Consider the following 22,085-nt stretch of genomic DNA (forward strand, 5'->3'; position numbering starts at 1 on the left):
AAGACAGTTATGATGTTATTTTCATTCACAACAACATTAAGTGGTGGAAGGGTGGAGTAGGCAAGCATATGGACTTGATATCAAAGGTGATGTAGATTGATTAAGCATATACTAAGTACATAGTTATTATGTAAGGAACAAGTCTATGTACAAGCAGAGAAAAACTTGAGTTGTTGACCTTCTTAAGATGTTTTAGGGCAAGTGCATTTCAAAACAGATAGGTACATACTCGAGTTTGGAGGGGCAACTGAATCAAACAATGAAATTGAAGATATTTGAACAGGCCATAGTCTGAATGTTGTGAAACATGATGAAGATTTTAGATCATTTATTGTATAAGAACCTTGTTATATCATCAAAACCGTATTAAGTAGATAGGGATTGTTACTATTATGTCTAAAAAATAGAGCAACATCGTAATGTCAGGTTCTTTCATCCATGTTTTGCAAAAGCAAATACTCAAACATTATTATGATGGATTATGGTGGTATGCATTGTGGGATAGATTTGCTAAGCATTATGGGATAGCTATGCCATTACGTGATTGATGGTTGTATTATAATAACAAGAATCATATTGATGCAAACATTGTGTTTGTACTGTGGCAGCAGCTTGCATATCTATTGTGGTAGCTAGTGGTTGGGGACAGTTTGACATTCTTCTGAAGATTAATTGATTGTGAGCAGCAGAACTGCAATGATATCTAACAGATCTACTGCAGTTTAACGCAACTTATTTTAAGGCTCCTTTTTTTCTCCGCGTTTCATTTGTACAACAGAATGTTGTCACTGCTGTCTCAACATAATATTTATTGCCAGTCTGTCCAACAAAGCATCTGTTGCACTCAGGCCTAAACTGAAGTTTAGATATTTACAATAGAAAACTTCTTTAATTAACAAGTGACAGCATGACACAAATTAAGTGTGGCACAGTCACCTGGGTTTGCTTGTAGTTCACATGTATTTTTCCCAATTATATACCTAAATCAATGAAAATTTTATATAACCCTTTATGACTTGCAGAAATGATTGTTATTTCGACACCTATGAAAGCAAGCAACAATTGTATACATTCAATACTTGTTGTTTTGAAGTTGATACTGACGTTCTTGAAAAACAAGTTTGCCCTATAGATTTGACTTGGCTTTATTTATCTATGTCTGGAAGCAAAAAAAAAAAATGCCATTTTACCAATATTGATATAGTCTTAAGCTTCTTTAAGAAAATTCTTAAAAAACAGGACTTCAAACAGAACCAACGTCATTTCAAAAAACTGCTTTTGTTTACTCAATTCAGGAGGCTTTTGAAAGGAATTTTGTCTGCTGAAAACGTCTTTCTGCGTTTTTTTGTTGAAAAATTCAAGTTCAGTGAATGTGACAAAGAGAAATAAAGAAGCTCTGTGGGTAAAGAAAGTCATGATGTTGACAACTAAACAGCTTGATGAAAATTGAATAACGTTGCCCCTGTCTAGACATGGATAATTGGGAGGAATTGACTGAATAACCTTGTAAAATATAGCATTTGTTATGAGTTTTGCCTAGGGCTTATATGTTAAGTAAATTGTCTGTAATGTTTCCTTACAGGCACAAAACGTTACCAACCCGTTACAGTACATGATCAATAAAATCCATAGCTTTTTGAGATTTTAGAAATTACAGTGAGAAACATTGTTGTAGATATTTTGGTTGTTTAAATTTTGAAAAAATCTGTCTTTACTAGTTTTTTCTTCACCATAATGTTTATAATGTTTGCATAAATACAATTTCATAAATTATCTACAAATTATATTACAAAATGAAAAATTGAAAGCCTGTTTATGTGGCCTGGAAGTCAGTGCATGTTGTAAAGATAGTACTATTATGTGCGTAACAGGTCCAGACATGTAGTTCAGAGCCTTTCTCGTATATATATACAAATTTGCTAGGTTTGTATTTTATGTAATTATTATTTGGCAATTATCTACAGCACAGTTGGGCGTTTGTAGTTCTAAATAGCAGAATGTATTAGAATAAGTAATGATATTAAGAATATTTTTGGGTTTTCCCAGCTAATTTGGGGCTATAAAGTTACAGTTCGAAAATAAAGCGCAACAGTTTAACTATTCTATTGTGATCGGTAGTGTACGTGAAGCTATAACAGTAAAAGTTTGTTTATACCGGGGGATTAGCTTGGAAAAACCCAGATTTTCCGAGTTCCGGATAACATCTATTTGCAGACTGTTGCAGGATTATACTTAATAAAGCAGTGCTGCAGGCAAGGAGATCATGTTGGGTTTTCAACTGTTGCAAAGCATTGTCATTGAAAGCAAGCAGCTAGATGCCTTTTTGATATTTACATGATTTATATAGCGATGTTTCCTTTACAAGTACAAAGTGTATATGCACTTTAAAGTAAATGACATTGTCATCATGCATGCATCTACTTTTTACTAGGTTTTTTTATGCTGCCTCCTTATATGGCAATGTTTCCAATTATTGTGCTTTGGATATTGTTCCCCTCATTAAATACTAATGGTATAGGCATGTTGTTTCTGGAATCAATTAAACTTTCATAGACAGTCTCTTTAATAAGAATCTCTGGTTAATTTGCAAAACCTTGTTTAGAAATAGATGCTAACTGACAAACTGTGCTGTGAATCATCATTTTTATTCAATTTCCTTGTCTGGCTTTGGGGAAAATCAATCTAGTATTTTCGTCTTGTGTAGCCAAAACCTAACATGGTTTGAAGCTGATAACTTCCCATGCTGAAAGCATTCCGAGACAATTCTATAAAGCAGATTGATGCATGCATATTTATTTTGCTCTTTTCTTGAAGTTTGTGTCAGACTGGTTATGTCAAGATTTTTGTAAGGTAGCTACTGAAATAAGACCTGGTTATTGTCGCTAAAGTAGATTTTTTTTTTCCAAGTTACAATATGAAACTTTTTTGGATATCTTTTTTGCTAATAATGAATGTTTTTGATTTATTTGTCTGATTATTTATTTACAGTTCTTGTCTGGAAATATAATTGTCTCCCTTTAATTATTCTGCTGTGTCATCGTTGTCTTCTATATGTGTGTACAATTATTGTATGGGAATTGATTGTCTCCCTTTAATTATTCTGCTGTGTCATCGTTGTCTTCTATATGTGTGTACAATTCTTGTATGGGAATTGATTGTCTCCCTTTAATTATTCTACTGTGTCATCGTTTTTTTCTATATGTGTGTACAATTCTTGTATGGGAATTGATTGTCTCCCTTTAATTATTCTGCTGTGTCATCGTTATCTTCTATATGTATTTACAAGTCTTGTCTGGAAATATGATTGTCCCCCCTTAACTATTCTGCTGTGTCATCATTGTCTTCTATATGTATTTACAAGTCTTGCCTGGAAATATAATTGTCTCCCTTTAATTATTCTGCTGTGTCATCGTTATCTTCTATATGTGTGAACAATTATTGTCTGGGAATAGAATTGTCTCCCTTTAATTATTCTACTGTGTCATCGTTGTCTTCTATATGTGTGTACAATTATTGTATGGGAATAGAATTGTCTCCCTTTAATTATTCTGCTGTGTCATCGTTATCTTCTATATGTATTTACAAGTCTTGCCTGGAAATATAATTGTCTCCCTTTAATTATTCTACTGTGTCATCGTTGTCTTCTATATGTGTGTACAAGTCTTGCCTGGAAATATAATTGTCTCCCTTTAATTATTCTGCTGTGTCATCGTTATCTTCTACATGTATTTACAAGTCTTGCCTGGAAATATAATTGTCTCCCTTTAATTATTCTACTGTGTCATCGTTGTCTTCTATATGTGTGTACAAGTCTTGTCTGGAAATATGATTGTCTCCCCTTAACTATTCTGCTGTGTCATCGTTGTCTTCTATATGTGTGTACAATTCTTGTGTGTACAATTCTTGTCTGGGAATAGAATTGTCTCCCTTTAATTATTCTACTGTGTCATCGTTGTCTTCTATATGTGTGTACAATTCTTGTCTGGGAATAGAATTGTCTCCCTTTAATTATTCTGCTGTGTCATCGTTATCTTCTATATGTATTTACAAGTCTTGTCTGGAAATATGATTGTCTCCCCTTAACTATTCTGCTGTGTCATCATTGTCTTCTATATGTGTGTACAATTCTTGTCTGGAAATATAATTGTCTCCCTTTAATTATTCTGCTGTGTCATCGTTTTCTTCTATATGTGTGTACAATTATTGTATGGGAATTGATTGTCTCCCTTTAATTATTCTGCTGTGTCATCGTTTTCTTCTATAATTATGTAATTACAAATCTTGTCTGGAAATGTAATTATCTCCCTTTGATTATTCTGTTGTGACATCCTCTGAGTTCATTTGCAAGTCATATCTGGAAATATGATTCTCTCCCTTTAATAGAAAATACAGCAATGTTCACAGCTCAGGATTTTCATGCTACTGTATTCTTCTTCAGGAACTAAGCTCTAAGCAAATAATAATTTTATTTCAGCTCACCTGACAGGCTCCTTTCAATGTCTGTCTGATGTCTGTCTGTCAGTCAGTAGATCTCTTAAAATATACCGCAATTTTGCATGACAGAGTTATGGCCCATTTATGTTTGCCACATAATTATGCTGTGATTATAAATTATCATGAAAAGTTTTTTTACAGGGTAATTTTATTTTTTATTTCTCACAATTCACCTATTTTTAGGCTGGCAGTCAGAAAAAAGTTTAAATATATGATGATGTGTAAGGAGATTTAAAAGTTCTTTCAGTCTATTTAGCACGCAAGTTGTAGGAATGTCAGGCCTGAATCTATTATTAATTACATCAGTCAAACAAAGATAATCTGTTATTCTTAACACTTTCACAATCTGTAAAAATAATTATTTTGAGGCTTGGAGCGATTTTCTTGACAAAAACTTGTAATGAACAAAACTAAATGTGTGGAAAGTGGTAGGTTGTATTAGAAAGTAGTATCGTACTAACCGGACTGGGCATGACTGGGAACCTTTCCCAACACCAACTATCTTAATAATGTACTTCTTAACTAAATTAGGTATCACACTGTCAAGAATAGACGGTTTCTTATAAATATTTGAGGAATGTTAGAGGCATGTAGTGCTAAGTGGAACTGTCTACTGCATGATTGACTTCACTTAAGTGCTAAAAAAGTTAGCATCTGTCCATCAATATTTAAATATTCTCTCATTTGGGAATATCCTGTAAAGGGTGACTGTTTACTCAAGGGGACTATGACATTTATGCGGGTTAATTTTGTGTATGGTAGACGTTTATCGAGACTATTCTGTCTGCTTCTATTACCATGCCCTGTCCTTCATCCTGACTTCACACTGACATAACTTTCTTGCCGTAACCTAAACTGGTGTTTTTGTCAGAAAATGCATAGTTGTACCAGAAATCCTAGCAGCTTTTATCTTGGCAAAGTTGCTAAAATCGACTGACAATTACTCCTAAAGGTGTTTATAGGTCATTTCTAGGGTTGTCTGATAGCATTTATATGTGACTGTATGGGTTTGGATTCTTCTGTGTGTTCATTGTGCTTGTGGACCATGACTAGACGGCATCTATGGCATTTTTGCAGGGTTCATGCTGCAGTTGCAAAGCATCAGGTATATTATGATCAAAGTGACAATACTGATTTCTTCTGGTGTTGCCAAGCAAAGATCCTTGTCCACAGTGTTGGCCAAAAAAGTTTCAAACTACCTTTTACTGCTAACTTAAAATCAATATCTTGCTACAAATGCAGTAAATAATGAAATAGTTGTAGAGTAGTGAAACATGTATAAGGGATGCTGTAAACATAAACTGGATATAAGAAATACCTGGATATACTACAAAAGCCGTAGAGTGTCACCATAGAGTTGTCAATTTTATGACAAATGATTCTTGTGCATATACATCAACTACAGTTATGCATCATTTAGAGTACATTGGGGTATTTTGGTGCACATGGTGATCCCACAGTGTTTCAGGTCACCCAGGGGGCGCTGTAAGCAGGCAAGTCTGATGTGATGCTAGTGTTGGTTTTCAGACTTTGGTAGTAGGCAAGCTTAAATACTACTAGTTCACACTTAAAGTTTCTTGTGACAGTATTGTTAACGACAAAGTATTGTCTGTCTGATTGTATTTATACTTCAGATGACATATTCTGTCAGAAACGTGTTGTATTTATGCCACTTTTCAACAGTATAAATAGTATATTTATATGTCTTGTATGTATATTTAGATATACATTTTGAACTTTTTAAGGTATGCAGTCTGACACTGAGTTGTCGTAAGAGGTAGAGTTTGTTGAGAATGAATAGGAAATATAATTATAAAGGAAGACTTAAGTTTGAAAATCTTCTAAATCATGCAAATAAGATGTAGCTTGTCATGAAACGTGTATGATTTACATAATAAGCCATTTAAAAATTATAAGTGAATGTTGGCAAAGTGCCATGTTTGTATACACTGAATGCCAGTGCAGGCTACAATAAACCAGTATAGAGCCAGGCTGGACTGTACTTCCAGGCTCCTTAATGTTAACATTTTTATATAAAATTTACTAAAATATTGCAGTAGATACTTGCAGATTAACTCGTGATAATATGCTTAATATCTTATATTTTCATTCTGGACAAAACCTTTCATCATTTTAAGGACAATTTCATTATAAGTATACTGACTGAATAGCAAACACTGCTGACAATAATCAGACAGTACATTGGATTTCGGCCTGCACGTGTCACACGTGTTTCAGAATCAGTTGCCACTAGAGGGCTTGAAATGGTTATTTAAAAAAGAGGGCAAATCCATTATATGAATATAGCGTGGTAAAGCTTAAGCTTGTTATGTCTAGAGAAACCAGACTAGATAGTAAACCCAATGAATTAAAACACTGTGCAAATAATTGAATGTCAGCCAAGTATATAAACATGTACGCTCTATAAATTCATAATTCAGCTGTAGTTTTTGTCCTCCTGATGTGGTAACAGTCGGTGATTCACTGAAAAATGCAAAGACTTGTGGCTCATTTTTTTATTTTTGCTTAAATGAAATTTGTATATGAAAAGACAGCATTTCTGGTTCGTACATAATGTAAATTGTTGATTTTGTAGAGGTAGGGACATGGAGAAAAAAGTCTCGGAACTGTAATTGTCTATAGCAAAAATGAAGATATTTTGAATGGCAGTGTCCCAATGAAAAATATTTCGTTGAAATTAAGATATGAAATTTTTTTATTTTTTTTTGATAATACTGGTTAATTGATTATTTGTTACTAAGCATAGATGTTTTCGCATTTCACTTGAAACACTTAAGGGTGGTAACTTGTCTACAGTAGTGATAATTGTATTATTTATAAGAATTTCAATTCTGCTTAAACTGTTCAGCTAGAGCAATTTTTGATGCAGTTAAATAAATTGAGCCGCGTCATGACAAAACCAACATAGAGGGTTTGCGACCAGCATGGATCCAGACCAGCCTGCGCATCGGTGCAGTCTGATCAGGATCCATGCTGTTCGCTTACAGACCCTATAACAAGTAGAGAAACTGATAGCAAACAGCGCAGGCTGGTCTGGATCCATGCTGGTCGCAAACCCATTATGTTGGTTTTGTCGTGAAGCAGCTCAATTAATGATGTGCTACTTTCTACATGATACACTGACACGCTTGATTGACTGATGAAAAATAAGTAAGTCAGACATAATAAGTATACCTGTGTGTCTGGCATATTTTAATTTTTGTTTAAATCTAGTTGTTATTTTAAAATTGTCGTAAATTATGACCAAATTGTTTGGTAAGTGCATCTGTTTTTGAACATTGGTAATTATTAATGTGTGTGCCATGTCCCTGACTGTGATTATAGACAGTTCCGCCTTATTACCGCCTTATTATCTATGCAGTCTGACACTATAATGCTCTCTGCACTATTAATTTATTCAGAGTGTACATATAAGTAGTTCGTTTCGTCACACCCTATGATAGAAAAGTCCTTTTTTTAACATTAAAAATTTAGTTCTCATAATTTTCAATGATGATAAATGTCTGATAATGCTTCTACAGGGAAAAATAAAATTATACCTAGCCTTGATGAAATTAAAAGGTTTGAATTTGCTGTCATTATCAGATGGAAATTATTTTTCTTTCTTTTTGAAGGATGGTAATAATGGGTAAAAAAAACTTTATGGGCTACTTTAGACACTTTAGAAATAAATGTTTAAGCTTTATGTTAACTACGAGGGTGAAGTGTACTTTGTAAGAAAAATTCCATTGTGTCTTAAGTAAAATAGTGCCAAAAAGTAATGGTCCACTGTGCTTGGAATGCCGAGCAGGAATTCTGGAGGAATTTCGATATTTGCCAGTGGTAGAATGCTTTAGCTATTATTTCAATTAGGCAGTGGAAAGCCCTGAAGACAGAGAAAGAATTGTGAATTCTCTGACACTAATAATGCAGTCAGCCTGTCAGAATCTGTTATAATTATTATGATTCCTGGCATTTGAAAGGTCATGTTATAGTACCCAGATTTTTGTCTTATTAACTGGTATTTTAAAGCATACAATAGCTGTTACAAGAGTTTTTACTTGAGTATCTGTATAGAAGAATTTTTATACCCCTTCCACCCTGATTGGCATAACAATTTTTGTCTCTGTCTGTCTCTATATATTCTATGTGTCAAAAAAATATTTGTCTGTTGACCTGGCATTCCTGGTTCAAGCATTCACTCAGCTAATTACCTATAATAAAAAGAACTTGTATGGGAAGGGGCAATTTTCTCTTGCATCAAAAATAGTTGTATATGTATGTTTATTCCTTGATATTCTAGTTCTTCCTACATGTACTACCTTCTAAAGGTATTATTAGTCCCCTACCGGTTTACCGGAGGGGACTTTAGGTTTACCCTCCGTCCGTCTGTCCGTCCGTCTGTCCGTCTGTCCGTCCGTCTGTCTGTCAGTCCGTCAGTCCGTCCGTCCACAAAACTGGATCCCGCGATAACTTGAAAAGTCCTGAAAATATTTTTATGAAACTTGATATATGGATAGATGGCAGTATGGAGATTATGCACGTCTTTTTCTTTTCTTCCTATGTTGAAAATTCTGGTTGCTATGGCAACAAATAGGCTGAAAATATGGCAAATTTTACACATAAACTGGATCCAGTGATAACGCAAAAAGTACTGGAAATATTTTTATGAAACTTGATATATGGATAGATGGCAGTATGGAGATTATGCACGTCTTTTTCCTTTCTTCCTATGTTCAAAATTCTGGTTGCTATGGCAACAAATAGGCTGAAAATATGGCAAATTTTACACATAAACTGGATCCAGTGATAACGCTAAAAGTACTGGAAATATTTTTATGAAACTTGATATATGGATAGATGGCAGTATGGAGATTATGCACGTCTTTTTCTTTTCGTCCTTTGTTGAAAATTCTGGTTGCTATGGCAACAAATAGACTGAAAATATGGCAATTTTTACACATAAACTGGATCCAGTGTTTACGCAAAAAGTAATAGAAATATTTTTATGAAATTTGTAATATGTGTAGATGGCAGTCTGGAGATTATACACGTCTTTTTCTTTTCTTCCTATGTTGAAAATTCTGGTTGCTATGGCAACACATAGACTGAAAATATGGCAAATTTTACACATAAACTGAATCCAGTGGTAACTCAAAAAGTACTGGAAATATTTTTATGAAACTTGACAAATGGGTAGATGGCAATCTTGAGATTATGCAGGTCTTATCAGTTCCCCCTATTTTGAAAAAATATTGGTTGCCTTGGCAACAAATAGGCTTAAAACATGGCAAATATAACAATATTTGTGACTAGTCAAAAAGAGCTGAAACTTTTTATGAAATTGCATCTTTAATTCCAGAGTTATCTCCTCTTTAAGAATTTTGCTTTTTAAAATGTTATATTTTGGTAACAGGGATGTTTCAAATATTAACTTTAGAGTGTCCTTCAGTTCGTCTGTCTGTCTGTTCATAAAAACTTTTTCCTGTGATCACTTTTAAAGAACATTTCCAACAAATTTACTTAAAATAGAGAAAAATTTACACATTAGTGAATGGCCAATGGCCCTTCAGAATGCTGATGGGGTTCTATCCGGTAGGGGACTTATGGATTGCTTGCAATACTATGATAATTGCTTGTTTTTCTAAATACATGACTGGAATTGATTGCCAGTAATCATATTTTAAATGCTCGATAAAACATGCCCCATACTCTTATCTAAAGTTTGAATCCTGCCAAGAAAGTTAAAGTCTTTCATTTGAGAAAGATACCTAGTTAGGCAATTGTAGGCATATTTTTCAACTAAGGAATGAGCCGAAAATTATACACAGCAGGTTTATTTCTCCGTGAAGTTGTCATACAACCATTAGAGGTGTAAGTGTGAAAAAGACAAAAATAACTAACAAAAGACTAAAGAGTAAACATGTTTTGTTTTCTATTTTCAGCCTCCACAACAAATGTTGACCTGATTAAAGCTTTTGCTGTTATTATAAGCATAGTTTTAATGCCCGGACTTTTCATCATCATTTGTGTGGTAAGCCCGTGTCCTCTACGATCTCGAATGTGGCGGCGTCGTAGACGGAGTAGAGAGAGATTAGAACATAGTCAGCTACGACCAGAGTCACAAGTCTCCGAGGTGAGAAATTACAACTGTACGATCATTATATGAGCCGTATCATGACAAAACCAACATAGTGGGTTTGCGACCAGCATGGATCCAGACCAGCTTGGGCATCCGCGCAGTCTGATCAAGATACATGCTGTTCGCTTACAAATCCTATAACAAGTAGAGAAACGGATAGCGAACAGCATGGATCCTGATCAGACTGCGCGGATGCGCAGGCTGGTCTGGATCCATGCTGGTTGCAAACCCATTATGTTGGTTTTGTCATGGCGCGGCTCATATAATAATGCCTTGTTTTCCTTAGCCTGACCGAAGAGTAGTTTATCTTGCAATGAGTTCATAACCCAATTTGTCAAATGTCTACATATTTTTACTTTCATACAGCCTGTGTCATCGATTCTGTAAAACTTAGTGCCAGTAGTGATAAAGGGAGACTAGTTGATCTTTGTAGTCTGAAAGCTTCTACATTTATTACTTTGTTAATTTTTAGAGCAAACCCTAGTTGATCTGTCTGTCCATTTTTTGTCTGGTCCATAACTTTGTTACACATGGATGGATTTGGAAATAATTTTGCATAAATGTGTGATACATGCAGATGCAACATGCATTTGTAGGTCAATGTCAGTCTGACAATAACTTTGCATAATTTTGCTTGTCATGACAAGATACTGTTTCCACAATGAGGTCTCTTGCTCAAAAGTCAAGGTCACACATTAACATTAAAAGTCATGACATCACGTTTTCACAAAAGTGCTTTGATAGTCATTTCTGGTCAACAATTCTGTCATTCCTGAATGGATTTAAAAATAACTGTGTTGAACATGATGATGATGTGTTTACATAAAAATCATGTCTGAAGGTCAAATGTCAAGGTCATTCTCATGTTATTGAAGGTCATGATTTGACTTTCATAAAAGTGCATTTATAGCGATTTCCAGTCAATAATTTTGTCACCCCTAGATGGATTTTAAAGTTCCTTGGCATAAATGTGTTGGACATGATGAGGATTTCAAGCTTGGGAATCAGTGTCAAAGGTTATAAAACTTATTTTTCTTATATCTGTCTCAAATCTTGTTATTTTCATTGGTCAGTGCACATTATGTGACAGTTTCTGACCAATCAGATACCTGAAATCTGAGTTTGAGCTTATAACCTTGACCTCAGGTCTCCAGCTGAAGGTAAAGGTCACACTTGTACCTACAATGTCATAATATGTTTGTGAAATGATGGTTCTGTCCAGTCCAAGACTTTGTAGCTTATTTAGAAAACCTGTTGTGTGCAAATGCCAGAACCTCAGGTGATGACAATATAATAGTATGTGGATATTTGTGTCTGGTCATACATATCCTTGTCATTCATTCAGTGAAATAATGGGGGTATGCTAAGAATATAAGTGTTTTAAGGGTCAGGCATTTGTCTGTTTCTTGCTTTGATTATTTATGTCAAGTTTGAATAATACTGATCTTGAAATAAGGTCACTGGGTATTGTATAAGGATAATTTATAATCTTACTGACACTTGCAACTAAGTGTGTTGCATTGTTGTTTGAATTGGTGATTTCCAGGTCAAAGTCTAAAAGAGGTCATCTAGTTTCAAAAACAAAGTCACTGGCATAGAACAAAGGAAAATCTTGTTAATACAGTTTCGTTTGGATCATTTATTTATGTGTCAAGTTTAGTGTGATTAAGTCATGTTGATCATTATGCCCTGCATAATTTATTTTGAAGTTGCTCATTCAGATATTTTGAGGTCACATTCCATTGATCAGATACTTGAGGTCACACAGATCATGTTAGTGCCTCAGAGGTCATATTTTCATGTCATAGTCTTAATATTTTGTTGATTTAATGTGACATTAGTTATGAGTAACCTGGAGACAAAACTTTATTCTCTAGTCTTAACTTTCTGAAAAGCCTTCTAGTAATAGTACATAGACGTACATAGAGGTAACCAAGCTATATTTTTGATCAGTCTCTATTTAAAATCAGACTATTTACCTTTCATATAAGAAAGCAAATTTACACTTATGCACATGCGACAAAACATCCTCTTATGCTGACCCCTTAGCCCCCCTGGAACCAGGAGTAATAAGCCTGTATGAAGCATCTTGTCTGGCCCTTTTGCTAAGGTCAAGGTCACATGTAGAAGGACAAGATATAGAGAACAAAATCAATATTGAAGTATATGTTTATATAACAAATCAAGTAGTAAATGTATATTCATATAACAAAGCAAGCAGAAACTATATATTCATGTAACAAAGCAAGTATAATGGTTTATTCATACAGCAAAACAATAAACAAAAAATGCACATAACAAAGCAAGCAATAACAGTATATTCATAATTGTAACAAAGCAAGCAGTTAAGTAATATTCATGTAACAAAGCAAGCCATTACAATATATTCATGTAAAAAAGCAATGAGTAACAGATTATTCATATAACAAAGCAAGCAATAACATTTTGTTCATATAATAAGCAAACAATAGCAGAATATTCATATAAAAAAGCAAACAATAACACTAAATTCATTTAACAAAGCAAGCAGTAGCATTTTATTCATATAGCAAGCAAACAATAACACAATATTCATATAACAAAGCAAGCATGGACATTATATTCATATAACAAAGCAAGCAGTATCAATTTATTCATATAACAAGCAAACAATTACATTATATTCTTATAACAAAGCAAACAATTATAACATTATGTTAATATAGCAGACAATAAAGGCTCTATCTTCAGAGAATACAATTTTGTAAATTATTTACAGAAATATTTAATAGGACCATGGGAATTATAAATTAAGTACTGGCACATGAACAGAATTTATAAAGTACAGGTAAAATGAATGTTTACAACATTTTACCTATTTTGACAGGTGTTTGCATTAATTATATACAAAGTAAACTTGTCCTTGTGGGATATAATTATATAAATTATATAAATTTGGTCATAACGCATTTAAATGGTTGTCTCATATGCAAAAAGTGATTTCCAAATATGATTGTGAAATAATAGCATGTTTTGTGTAGTGTGTGTTACATTAATAAGTTAGCTACATTTATAAACATTATAAATAAGTTATACACTGTTAATTATATACTGTTCTTAAAAGCGGCAATTTCATCAGACTTAGTTTTTAAAAAGTTATGAACTGTTTTCTTATAAGTATTAGTATTGTATCATTGTCAGTTTTACAAAGCAAGTGATTGAACTTAACATAAGACACTCACTATCTATAAAATCATTCTGTAACGAGTGAAAATATGCACAATTTCTCTGATTATAACAGTAATATGGTCATATTTTTCATAATATAGTCACATTATTACGTTATATTATGAATATGGGGCATCCGTGGCTGAGTGGTTAAGGTCATTGACTTCAAACAACTTGCCACTCACTGCTATGGGTTTGAATCCCTGCTCAGACTTTGGGTTCTTTCATGTTATGGAAAGCAACTTTCAAGCTATCATCTTGCGGAAAGTCTGGTTCTACACGGGTACCCGTTCATGTCTGAAATAATGCCCCAGAAGGGCACCTGAGGTCTTCCTCCGCATGTAAAATTGGAAAATTGAATATTTATTCATACATGTGTATTTCTTGAACAAAAAACCTTTTTAAACAAGGGTTTTCTTTTACAAATGTATTTTACTCATCTTGCCGCATGCTGCTTCAATGTGTTGACTATCCAGACAATCATACTGCTCCTAGAACAGCTCTTGTTATTTTTGGATCTTGATATAAGCCCTCTCTAATGAAATAAAGATGCACGGATCTGATGCTGAATAATACCAGAAAATTGACGTAGTCCATAAAGACTGTATATTAAAATTGATTATGAAATATGATTTGACATAGTTATATGATTAAGGAAGTTTTACGGCTTTACAGTTCATTTGGAAGTCTAAGCAGACCTTTGAGAGAAGCTATCTACATAACTTTGTCGTGAAGTTTTATAAAACTTAGACATAGTACAATTGTTTTTGTCTATATAAACTGTAATATACGCTGTTCGTATCCCATGGAGGATTGTTTGGGAATAAACTGAAAAATCAGAATGAATGCAAATGATCACCTTGGCTTCTTAAGTCGTAAAATAATGTCTCCTAGAGTCATCTGAGACAGTTACATGCTAGAAATTTCAAATAAACAAATTTATCAATCCACCAAGTAACTGTCTGAGTCATTTCATAAATCAACAAGAAGTTTTCAATGGATGAGCAATAAGCTTTTGTAGAAGAAGTTATTTCTACAAATATTTTTGTCTAATGCTTCATTTTGTCAGCTTGTTCCCTCTCATGTTCATTGTGCAGGCATATTTCTTGTTTTTCATAAAGTCTCTGTCTGGTATATGGTATAAGAACAGAGTTATCGGGTTATATCATAGTTTTAGACTGGTAAATGTTGTACAGCTACGGACCAATCTCCACGCAGTGATCTCCCCTTAATTCTTCGGCTTAGATCTCTGCCACCAAGGTCCCAATATATCAGAATTTCTGATATACTACATTTTTTCAAAAATTGTTTTATCTACTGCTTTTATCTATCAGATATGTTTTCTCTCATTTATTTAACAATGTTTATGAATAAATAAATAAATAATATGAATATTTAGAAATAATTTTAAAAATTATGAGATTATTTTCTACCGAGACGATATTTTGATATTTTATATTTTTTAGCTTTTGAATTTATTTTTCGTTATTTTGTATACTTTCGATAATTTTTTGATAAACTATATCGAACGTAGGCACTAAAAGTTAAAAATAAAACAGAAAGAGAAAAATAACGTTAGATTTTCTTTGTAACGGTCGATATTTACATTTGAATTTCGACGTTACGTCATGTGACTTTCATCATCATGTGACGTCTTTGAAGGCAGTGATTACAATTCTGCCAAGGGAGGTAATCACTGTGAGGAGTTTGGCTACGGACTTGTTAATGTTTTACAGCTTCAGACTGGTTTATGTTTTTCAGCTTCAGACTGGTTTATGTTTTTCAGCTTCAGACTGGTTTATGTTCTGAAACTTCAGACTGGTTTATGTTTTACAGCTCAGACTGGATTATGTTCTGCAACTTCAGACTGGTTTATATTTTACAGCTTCAGACTGGTAAATGTTATGTGGTTACAGGCTGGTTAATGCAATGCAACTTCTGACTGAATGATGCTTGACTGGCTAATGTTATACATCTTCAGACTGGTTTATGTTTTACAGCTTCAGACTGGTTTATGTTCTGCAACTTCAGACTGGTTTATGTTTTACAGCTTCAGACTGGTAAATGTTCTGCAACTTCAGACTGGTTTATGTTTTACAACTTCAGACTGGTAAATGTTCTGCAACTTCAGACTGGTTTATGTTTTACAGCTTCAGACTGGTAAATGTTATGTGGCTACAGACTGGTTAATGTTACACAACTACGGACTGGTTTAGGTTTTACAGCTTCAGACTGGTTTATATTCTGCAACTTCAGACTGGTTTATATTCTGCAACTTCAGACTGGTTTATGTTTTATAACGTCAGACTGGTAAATGTTATGTGGCTTCAGACTTTTTAATGCAATACAGCTTTAGGCATAATAATGCTTATACAGTTTCAGACCTGTAAATGTAATGTGGTAATGCAATACAGCTTCAGACTGAATAATGCTATACAGTTTCGGACTGGTTAATGTTATGTGGCTACAGACTGGTTAATGCAATACAGCTGTAGACTTATTAACTATTTACAGCTTCAGACTGGTTAATGATATACAGCTTTATGCTGATTTAAGTTGTACAGCTGCAGTTTTGTTTATGTTGAACAACTTTAGACTGGTTTGTTACACAGGTTTAGACTAATTTGTTATACAGCTGGTTTGTTTTAAGAGCTTCAGACTGGTTTGTTATACAGTTAGACTGGTTTGTTATTCAGCTTAAGACTGGTTGTTATTGTACAGCTTAAGACTGGTTTATTATACAGCTTCAGACTGGTTAGTTAAACATTCTTACACAGCTTCATACTGGTTTGTCATACAATTTTATTCAATCTCAGATTCACCAGGTAGACTTGTTGGCTGGTTAATTTGCAAAAGGTGAATAATTTGCTACATTGTAAAAATATTTTTTTACGTTTATTTGTTTCAACATGAATGACTAGGATGCATATTTTAAATTGGTTTTCAACTTGAGACGTATAACTCACAACATCAGAGAATAAGCTAATAGTTTTCATTAATTAGCTTAAAAGCATTGTAAATTTAATTTTTAAGATAATAACACAAATGGAATTTAATACTTAAGATGAAAGGGTTGCATCATAACTGATACATGCCAGACTTTGTTGCGAGTTTAATTGACCAATGTTGAAACTTTATGAAAACACAAGTTTTCAAATATCATGGGTAATTATTATTTTATGAGGAGAGAACAAAACCTTTGATGTATATACATATATAACCTGATTGTCTGTAGAAATAAATCAGACATACTAATGATGGCCTAACATATTTTAAGTAGGTGGCATCTCAATGAAGATGTTGATTATTGTACTCAATTTTATACCTCATTTACTTGAAATCTAGCAAAGGGGAAAGACAATACATTTTATGTAAATTTATTTACATCTTGATTTATTTTTCTTTTGTCTGACTAAGTTAAAAGTTCAGTGCAGTTTTATTTAGAGAAAAGATAGAACTTTGTTATTCAGATTTAAGACAATAAGTTTTTGTAGTGCAAAGATCACTTGGGCTGTCTAGACTTGAAAACTAAAAATAAAAATGAGGTCATTAAATGAGCCGCGTCACGACAAAACTAACGTAGTGGGTTTGCGACCTGCAATGATCCAGACCAGCCTGCACATCCGCGCAGTCTGATCAGGATCCATGCTGTTCGCAATCAGTTTCTCTACTTGTAATAGGGTTGGTAAGCGAACAGCATGGATCCTGATCAGACTGCGCGTATGCGCAGGCTGGTCTGGAACCATGCTGGTCGCAAACCCATTATGTTGGTTTTGTCATGACGTGGCTCAAATATAGTAAAACAACAGTCTTGTCTGAAACAATGTTAATAGATTTAAAACAAAACAAAATTTATCATACATACATCTTTTTGTACGAAATTGATAATGCATACCTGTTGTGCTCTTGTGTATTATTATTTTTAAAGATTTTTGGACAGTTTATATGGCTGTATGTAAACAGTTGTTTGTATGGCGAGGGTTATATTTCAAACAACCATTTATATATGGCCATATAACTTGTCAAAAATTTTTTTTATAATGAATTAATAGTACAGCAAAATCACTTTATTTGAGGGGGAAAAAAACTCTTTAAATTGACAGCAGCTGTGTATGTAGAGCATATGAACGTCAGGATTATCCAATGAATAGAGAATTGCTATAAATATGCAATAATTATATTATAAATTATTATATGAGAAGTAAAATTGTAAGCTTAAAATATGTATATATTAAATCAAATGTTTAATACATGTATATAGATGCAACATAATTTTACAATTGGTAGTTTTTACAATTCAAATGCAAATTTGGAATTCACTAGCAGACGTAGAGCTGCATGATAGAGCGGAAAAAAACACCACCAGGCCTACTGGTTAGTTTACTGCGCAGAAATATAATTCAACTTACTGTGCAGAAATATAATTCAACGCTACTTAGAATAAGATCTCCTTATTAAACAATACAAGGGCAAGTGGTGGTCTCGTGATTAAAGTTTCTGCTTCCTGGCCAAGAAATCTTGGGTTTCAGACCTCTTATTTGAGTTCTACTACCATGTTTCCTTATATGATACCTGGGTAAGCACTGTTTACAGTCTTCACAATTTAAGTATCTGCAGCAGACGAATTAGTTACACCCTGCGGCTTTAAACATATTAAAATATAAGTAAAAAAGCGCGGCCTCGGTAGATGATTGTAATATAAGAGGACAAAATATGCATGACTGTATATTATTTTATGATGTAATGAACTAACCAAGAACTAAAGTTTAAGTGTGTCAGTATTAAATGCTATATTACAAATGATAAGTGAACTGTAAGTCATCAGTTTTCTTTCGTATCTGCAAGCAGACCACGAGGATTTCGAGAGGACAAATTTATCTTTGGTTATAATTCGGTTAACATGTAAATAATGTGATTTATTTTCCTGAATTATAAGTTAATATTAGAATTTCTGTAATCTTGTAATTATGGCTCATACGGCAGTAGTTTTTGTTTGTTTTGAAGTTGCGTCAGTTTGTAGGCGTGCTAAATTCTGTGGTTCTTTAAGTTACATTGCCATGATGACAGAGGTGGGGGTTCTGCATGTAGGTCAAAGATATAGGTGACAGATACCTTGATAATAAATTAAACTGACAGCAAATTGTTTTGATTTGCTTGAAAATTCAAAGAATTATTCATTGATAGGAAGAGCTTAATTATACTCACTTAGGCGTCCAAGTCACACTTCTGTTAAGTTTTTGCGTGCAAGATGGTGTTTGCAAAACTACTGTAAGGGAATATGTTGTTCATTGATAGGAAGAGCTTAATTATACTCACTTAGGCGTCTGAGTCACACTTAAGTTAAGTTTTTGCGTGCAAGATGGTTTTTGCAAAACTACTGTAAGAGAATATGTTGTTCATTGATAGGGAGAGCTATTATACTCACTTAGGCGTCCGAGTCACACTTAAGTTAAGTTTTTGTGTGCAAGATGGTTTTTGCAAAACTACTGTAAGGGAATATGTTGTTCATTGATAGGGAGAGCTATTATACTCACTTAGGCGTCCGAGTCACACTTAGGTTAAGTTTTTGCGTGCAAGATGGTTTTTGCAAAACTACTGTAAGGGAATATGTTGTTCATTGATAGGAAGAGCTTAATTATACTCACTTAGGCGTCCGAGTCACACTTAGGTTAAGTTTTTGCGTGCAAGATGGTTTTTGCAAAACTACTGTAAGGGAATATGTTGTTCATTGATAGGAAGAGCTTAATTATACTCACTTAGGCGTCTGAGTCACACTTAGGTTAAGTTTTTGTGTGCAAGATGGTTTTTGCAAAACTACTGTAAGGGAATATGTTGTAACTTCACACACCTATTTGAGAGCATAATCAAAGGTGCCCGTCGCGTGACCTGGACCCCCACCCCCCAACCCCACACTACAACCCCCCATATTTTCAAAAATAAAAAATGATCATCTGAAACCTGTAAAACACTATCCAATATGCATATTACAATCAAATAATAGTTTCCAACAAAAATATAAAATTCTATTGTTAATTTATTACTAAATTATAATATGCATATTGGATAGTGTTTTACAGGTTTCAGATGATCATTTTTTATTTTTGAAAATATGGGGGGTTGTAGTGTGGGGTTGGGGGGTGGGGGTCCAGGTCACGCGACGGGCACCTTTGAGCATAATGAGGTAATACTACCCGAGGCCCATAACTCTAACATGGATTTTGAGAGAATTATTGGCATTTTTGAACATTTTCCAGACTATTGTTTTACTATCAAGCACTAAGAATGTCCATGCAGGCTGTCGAGCCGAGAGCTCTTATTAAATAATTTTATGGCTTTTGTGTGAAGTCAAGGTTGCTTGTTCAATCCTCTGAATTTTATTATTATTTTATGTATGAAGATTGGGAGGAACAAATAAGCTGTAAATAATCGGTCTTGCTGACAGATTGAGAATGTTTTTGGAACAGTTTTATATAATTCTGTACAATTACTAGAAAGGTTTCATTCAATATTTTGATAATGAAAATGTCTGGTGTACTTAGATTAAATATTTCTATATTATTAAACTTTCATTTAAATGACAGTGCAGACATGTTCAACAGCACAAATATTTTAATAAACACTTGGATTTTTTATTTATAATACAGAACAATTTTGTTCTTTCATAATGAAAAGAAAAAAAAAAAAGAGAGAGAAAGAAATGAAATCTTTTGAATCCAGACTTGGGCTGAATAACAAGTTTTGTGATACTGTTTTGTATTAGCTGGATAGGTTGAACTGTATTCTATTATAGAAAAGTCAACTTGTTTAAAAGCGAGGTGTTTTTGTAATTGCCGAGCTGTTTTTGTAATCACGGCAATCTGAATGCTTTCTGCAGTGTGCAAACAATAAACACAGTGGATAATATTGATAACTATCTCAAAATGAGTTCCTTGTCACGGAAAATAATCATCAAATGGTTTTATGTAAATCGCCACATTTTTTTTTTGTTTTCCATATTGCGCATGTCATTTAGGTGTGTACCGTCTAGACATTATTTGAAACCGGAAAACACCATTATAATTTGATAGAAAAAATCCTCTAGATAGTCAGCTAACAGGAAATTTTTTTCAAGTGCATAAATATTGAAAAGGAAAATAAGTTCGTTTTGTAAAGCTTCGGCCATTGGCTGGTTAAAATCATCCGGCTCTGTCTCCTAGATTAGGTTTAATTCATGGAAAAAATGTTTGTATTTTAATGCTATTCAACCATTGGTTTCCATAGGTTAGCTCCTTAAGTAGCAGGGTATAAATTTATCATACCAATATGTATGGTACAGTTATGTTTACCAAATATTTTTTTTTAATGGCATGTTTGTGGGGTTTACAGTGGTCAGTGGAGCTAATGGTTTGTCAGCGGGCTATGATTTCTTAGTCATTAAAAGTGAAGTATTTCTCGATTTTATGACTAAGTTCTAAATTCAACTACAACAGAAGCCGTTGAAATATCAAAATTTGTAAAATGGGGCGTTTATTATAGCAAATATTTTACGCAGTTGTTTACGGTACATAGACGAGTTCTATCCTATACATTGTGTGTAGACAGTAATTAGTACATTTGATATTCCACTAGACAAATTATTTACAATGTGGAGAGTAGATTTACAGAGTCAGACATTCTTTCCATGGGGGAAAAACAAATAACCAATAATACTATATAAGACATAGGTGCGTTATATACTTACAGATATTGGTCAGAAATCTATCGTGCATGTTTAATTCAAACAGATATTTAATTTACGTTTTATTTATACATTTTATGTAAGATATACTTTATTACAATGATATCGTGGATATTAGTTGTTCAGGAATTTTTTTCGTTTGAATACATTGAAAATCTCAGACAGTATGGACGGTGAATCGAGTGCTATTGATAGTTAAATTGCACAGATAGTGTATCTGTACAACTGAGTACATAAGCAAGGTGTGTGTTAACATATCATAGTGCTTTGTATAATTGTATTACAGGGAAGTTAGTAATCTATTTATAAGTGGACTTGCGTAACATATTCATACTATGTATGAAAATACGGATTCAGACAAAAACTGTAGCCACATGACGATCAAGGACACTTAAGTAAAGGATGAAAATTTCGTTTAGTGACTTGTTGATTATTTGTTTACATTTATACTGTTTGTGATTTATGGTGTTTTTGTTAAATTTGGAATATTTCCAACATTTATAGTGCTGGGATTCAGTAGTGAAT

At 33.5% G+C, this 22,085-nt stretch overlaps 1 protein-coding gene across 4 annotated transcripts in view; it reads left to right on the forward strand.

The window, feature by feature from the left end:
* The window catches only part of LOC132717164 (uncharacterized), a 124,437-nt gene that overhangs the window by 97,837 nt on the left and 4,515 nt on the right, over window positions 1-22,085 (forward strand). For all 4 annotated transcript variants that reach the window (XM_060700573.1, XM_060700572.1, XM_060700574.1 and 1 more), the window contains one exon: window positions 10,440-10,630. In XM_060700573.1, coding sequence (XP_060556556.1) covers window positions 10,440-10,630 — 191 coding nt within the window. The remainder of the gene's footprint in view (window positions 1-10,439; window positions 10,631-22,085) is intronic.

This window comes from Ruditapes philippinarum, unplaced genomic scaffold, assembly GCF_026571515.1.
Source record: "Ruditapes philippinarum isolate M1 unplaced genomic scaffold, ASM2657151v2 ctg683_1_1_1_1, whole genome shotgun sequence".
Taxonomy (NCBI): Eukaryota; Metazoa; Mollusca; class Bivalvia; order Venerida; family Veneridae; genus Ruditapes; species Ruditapes philippinarum.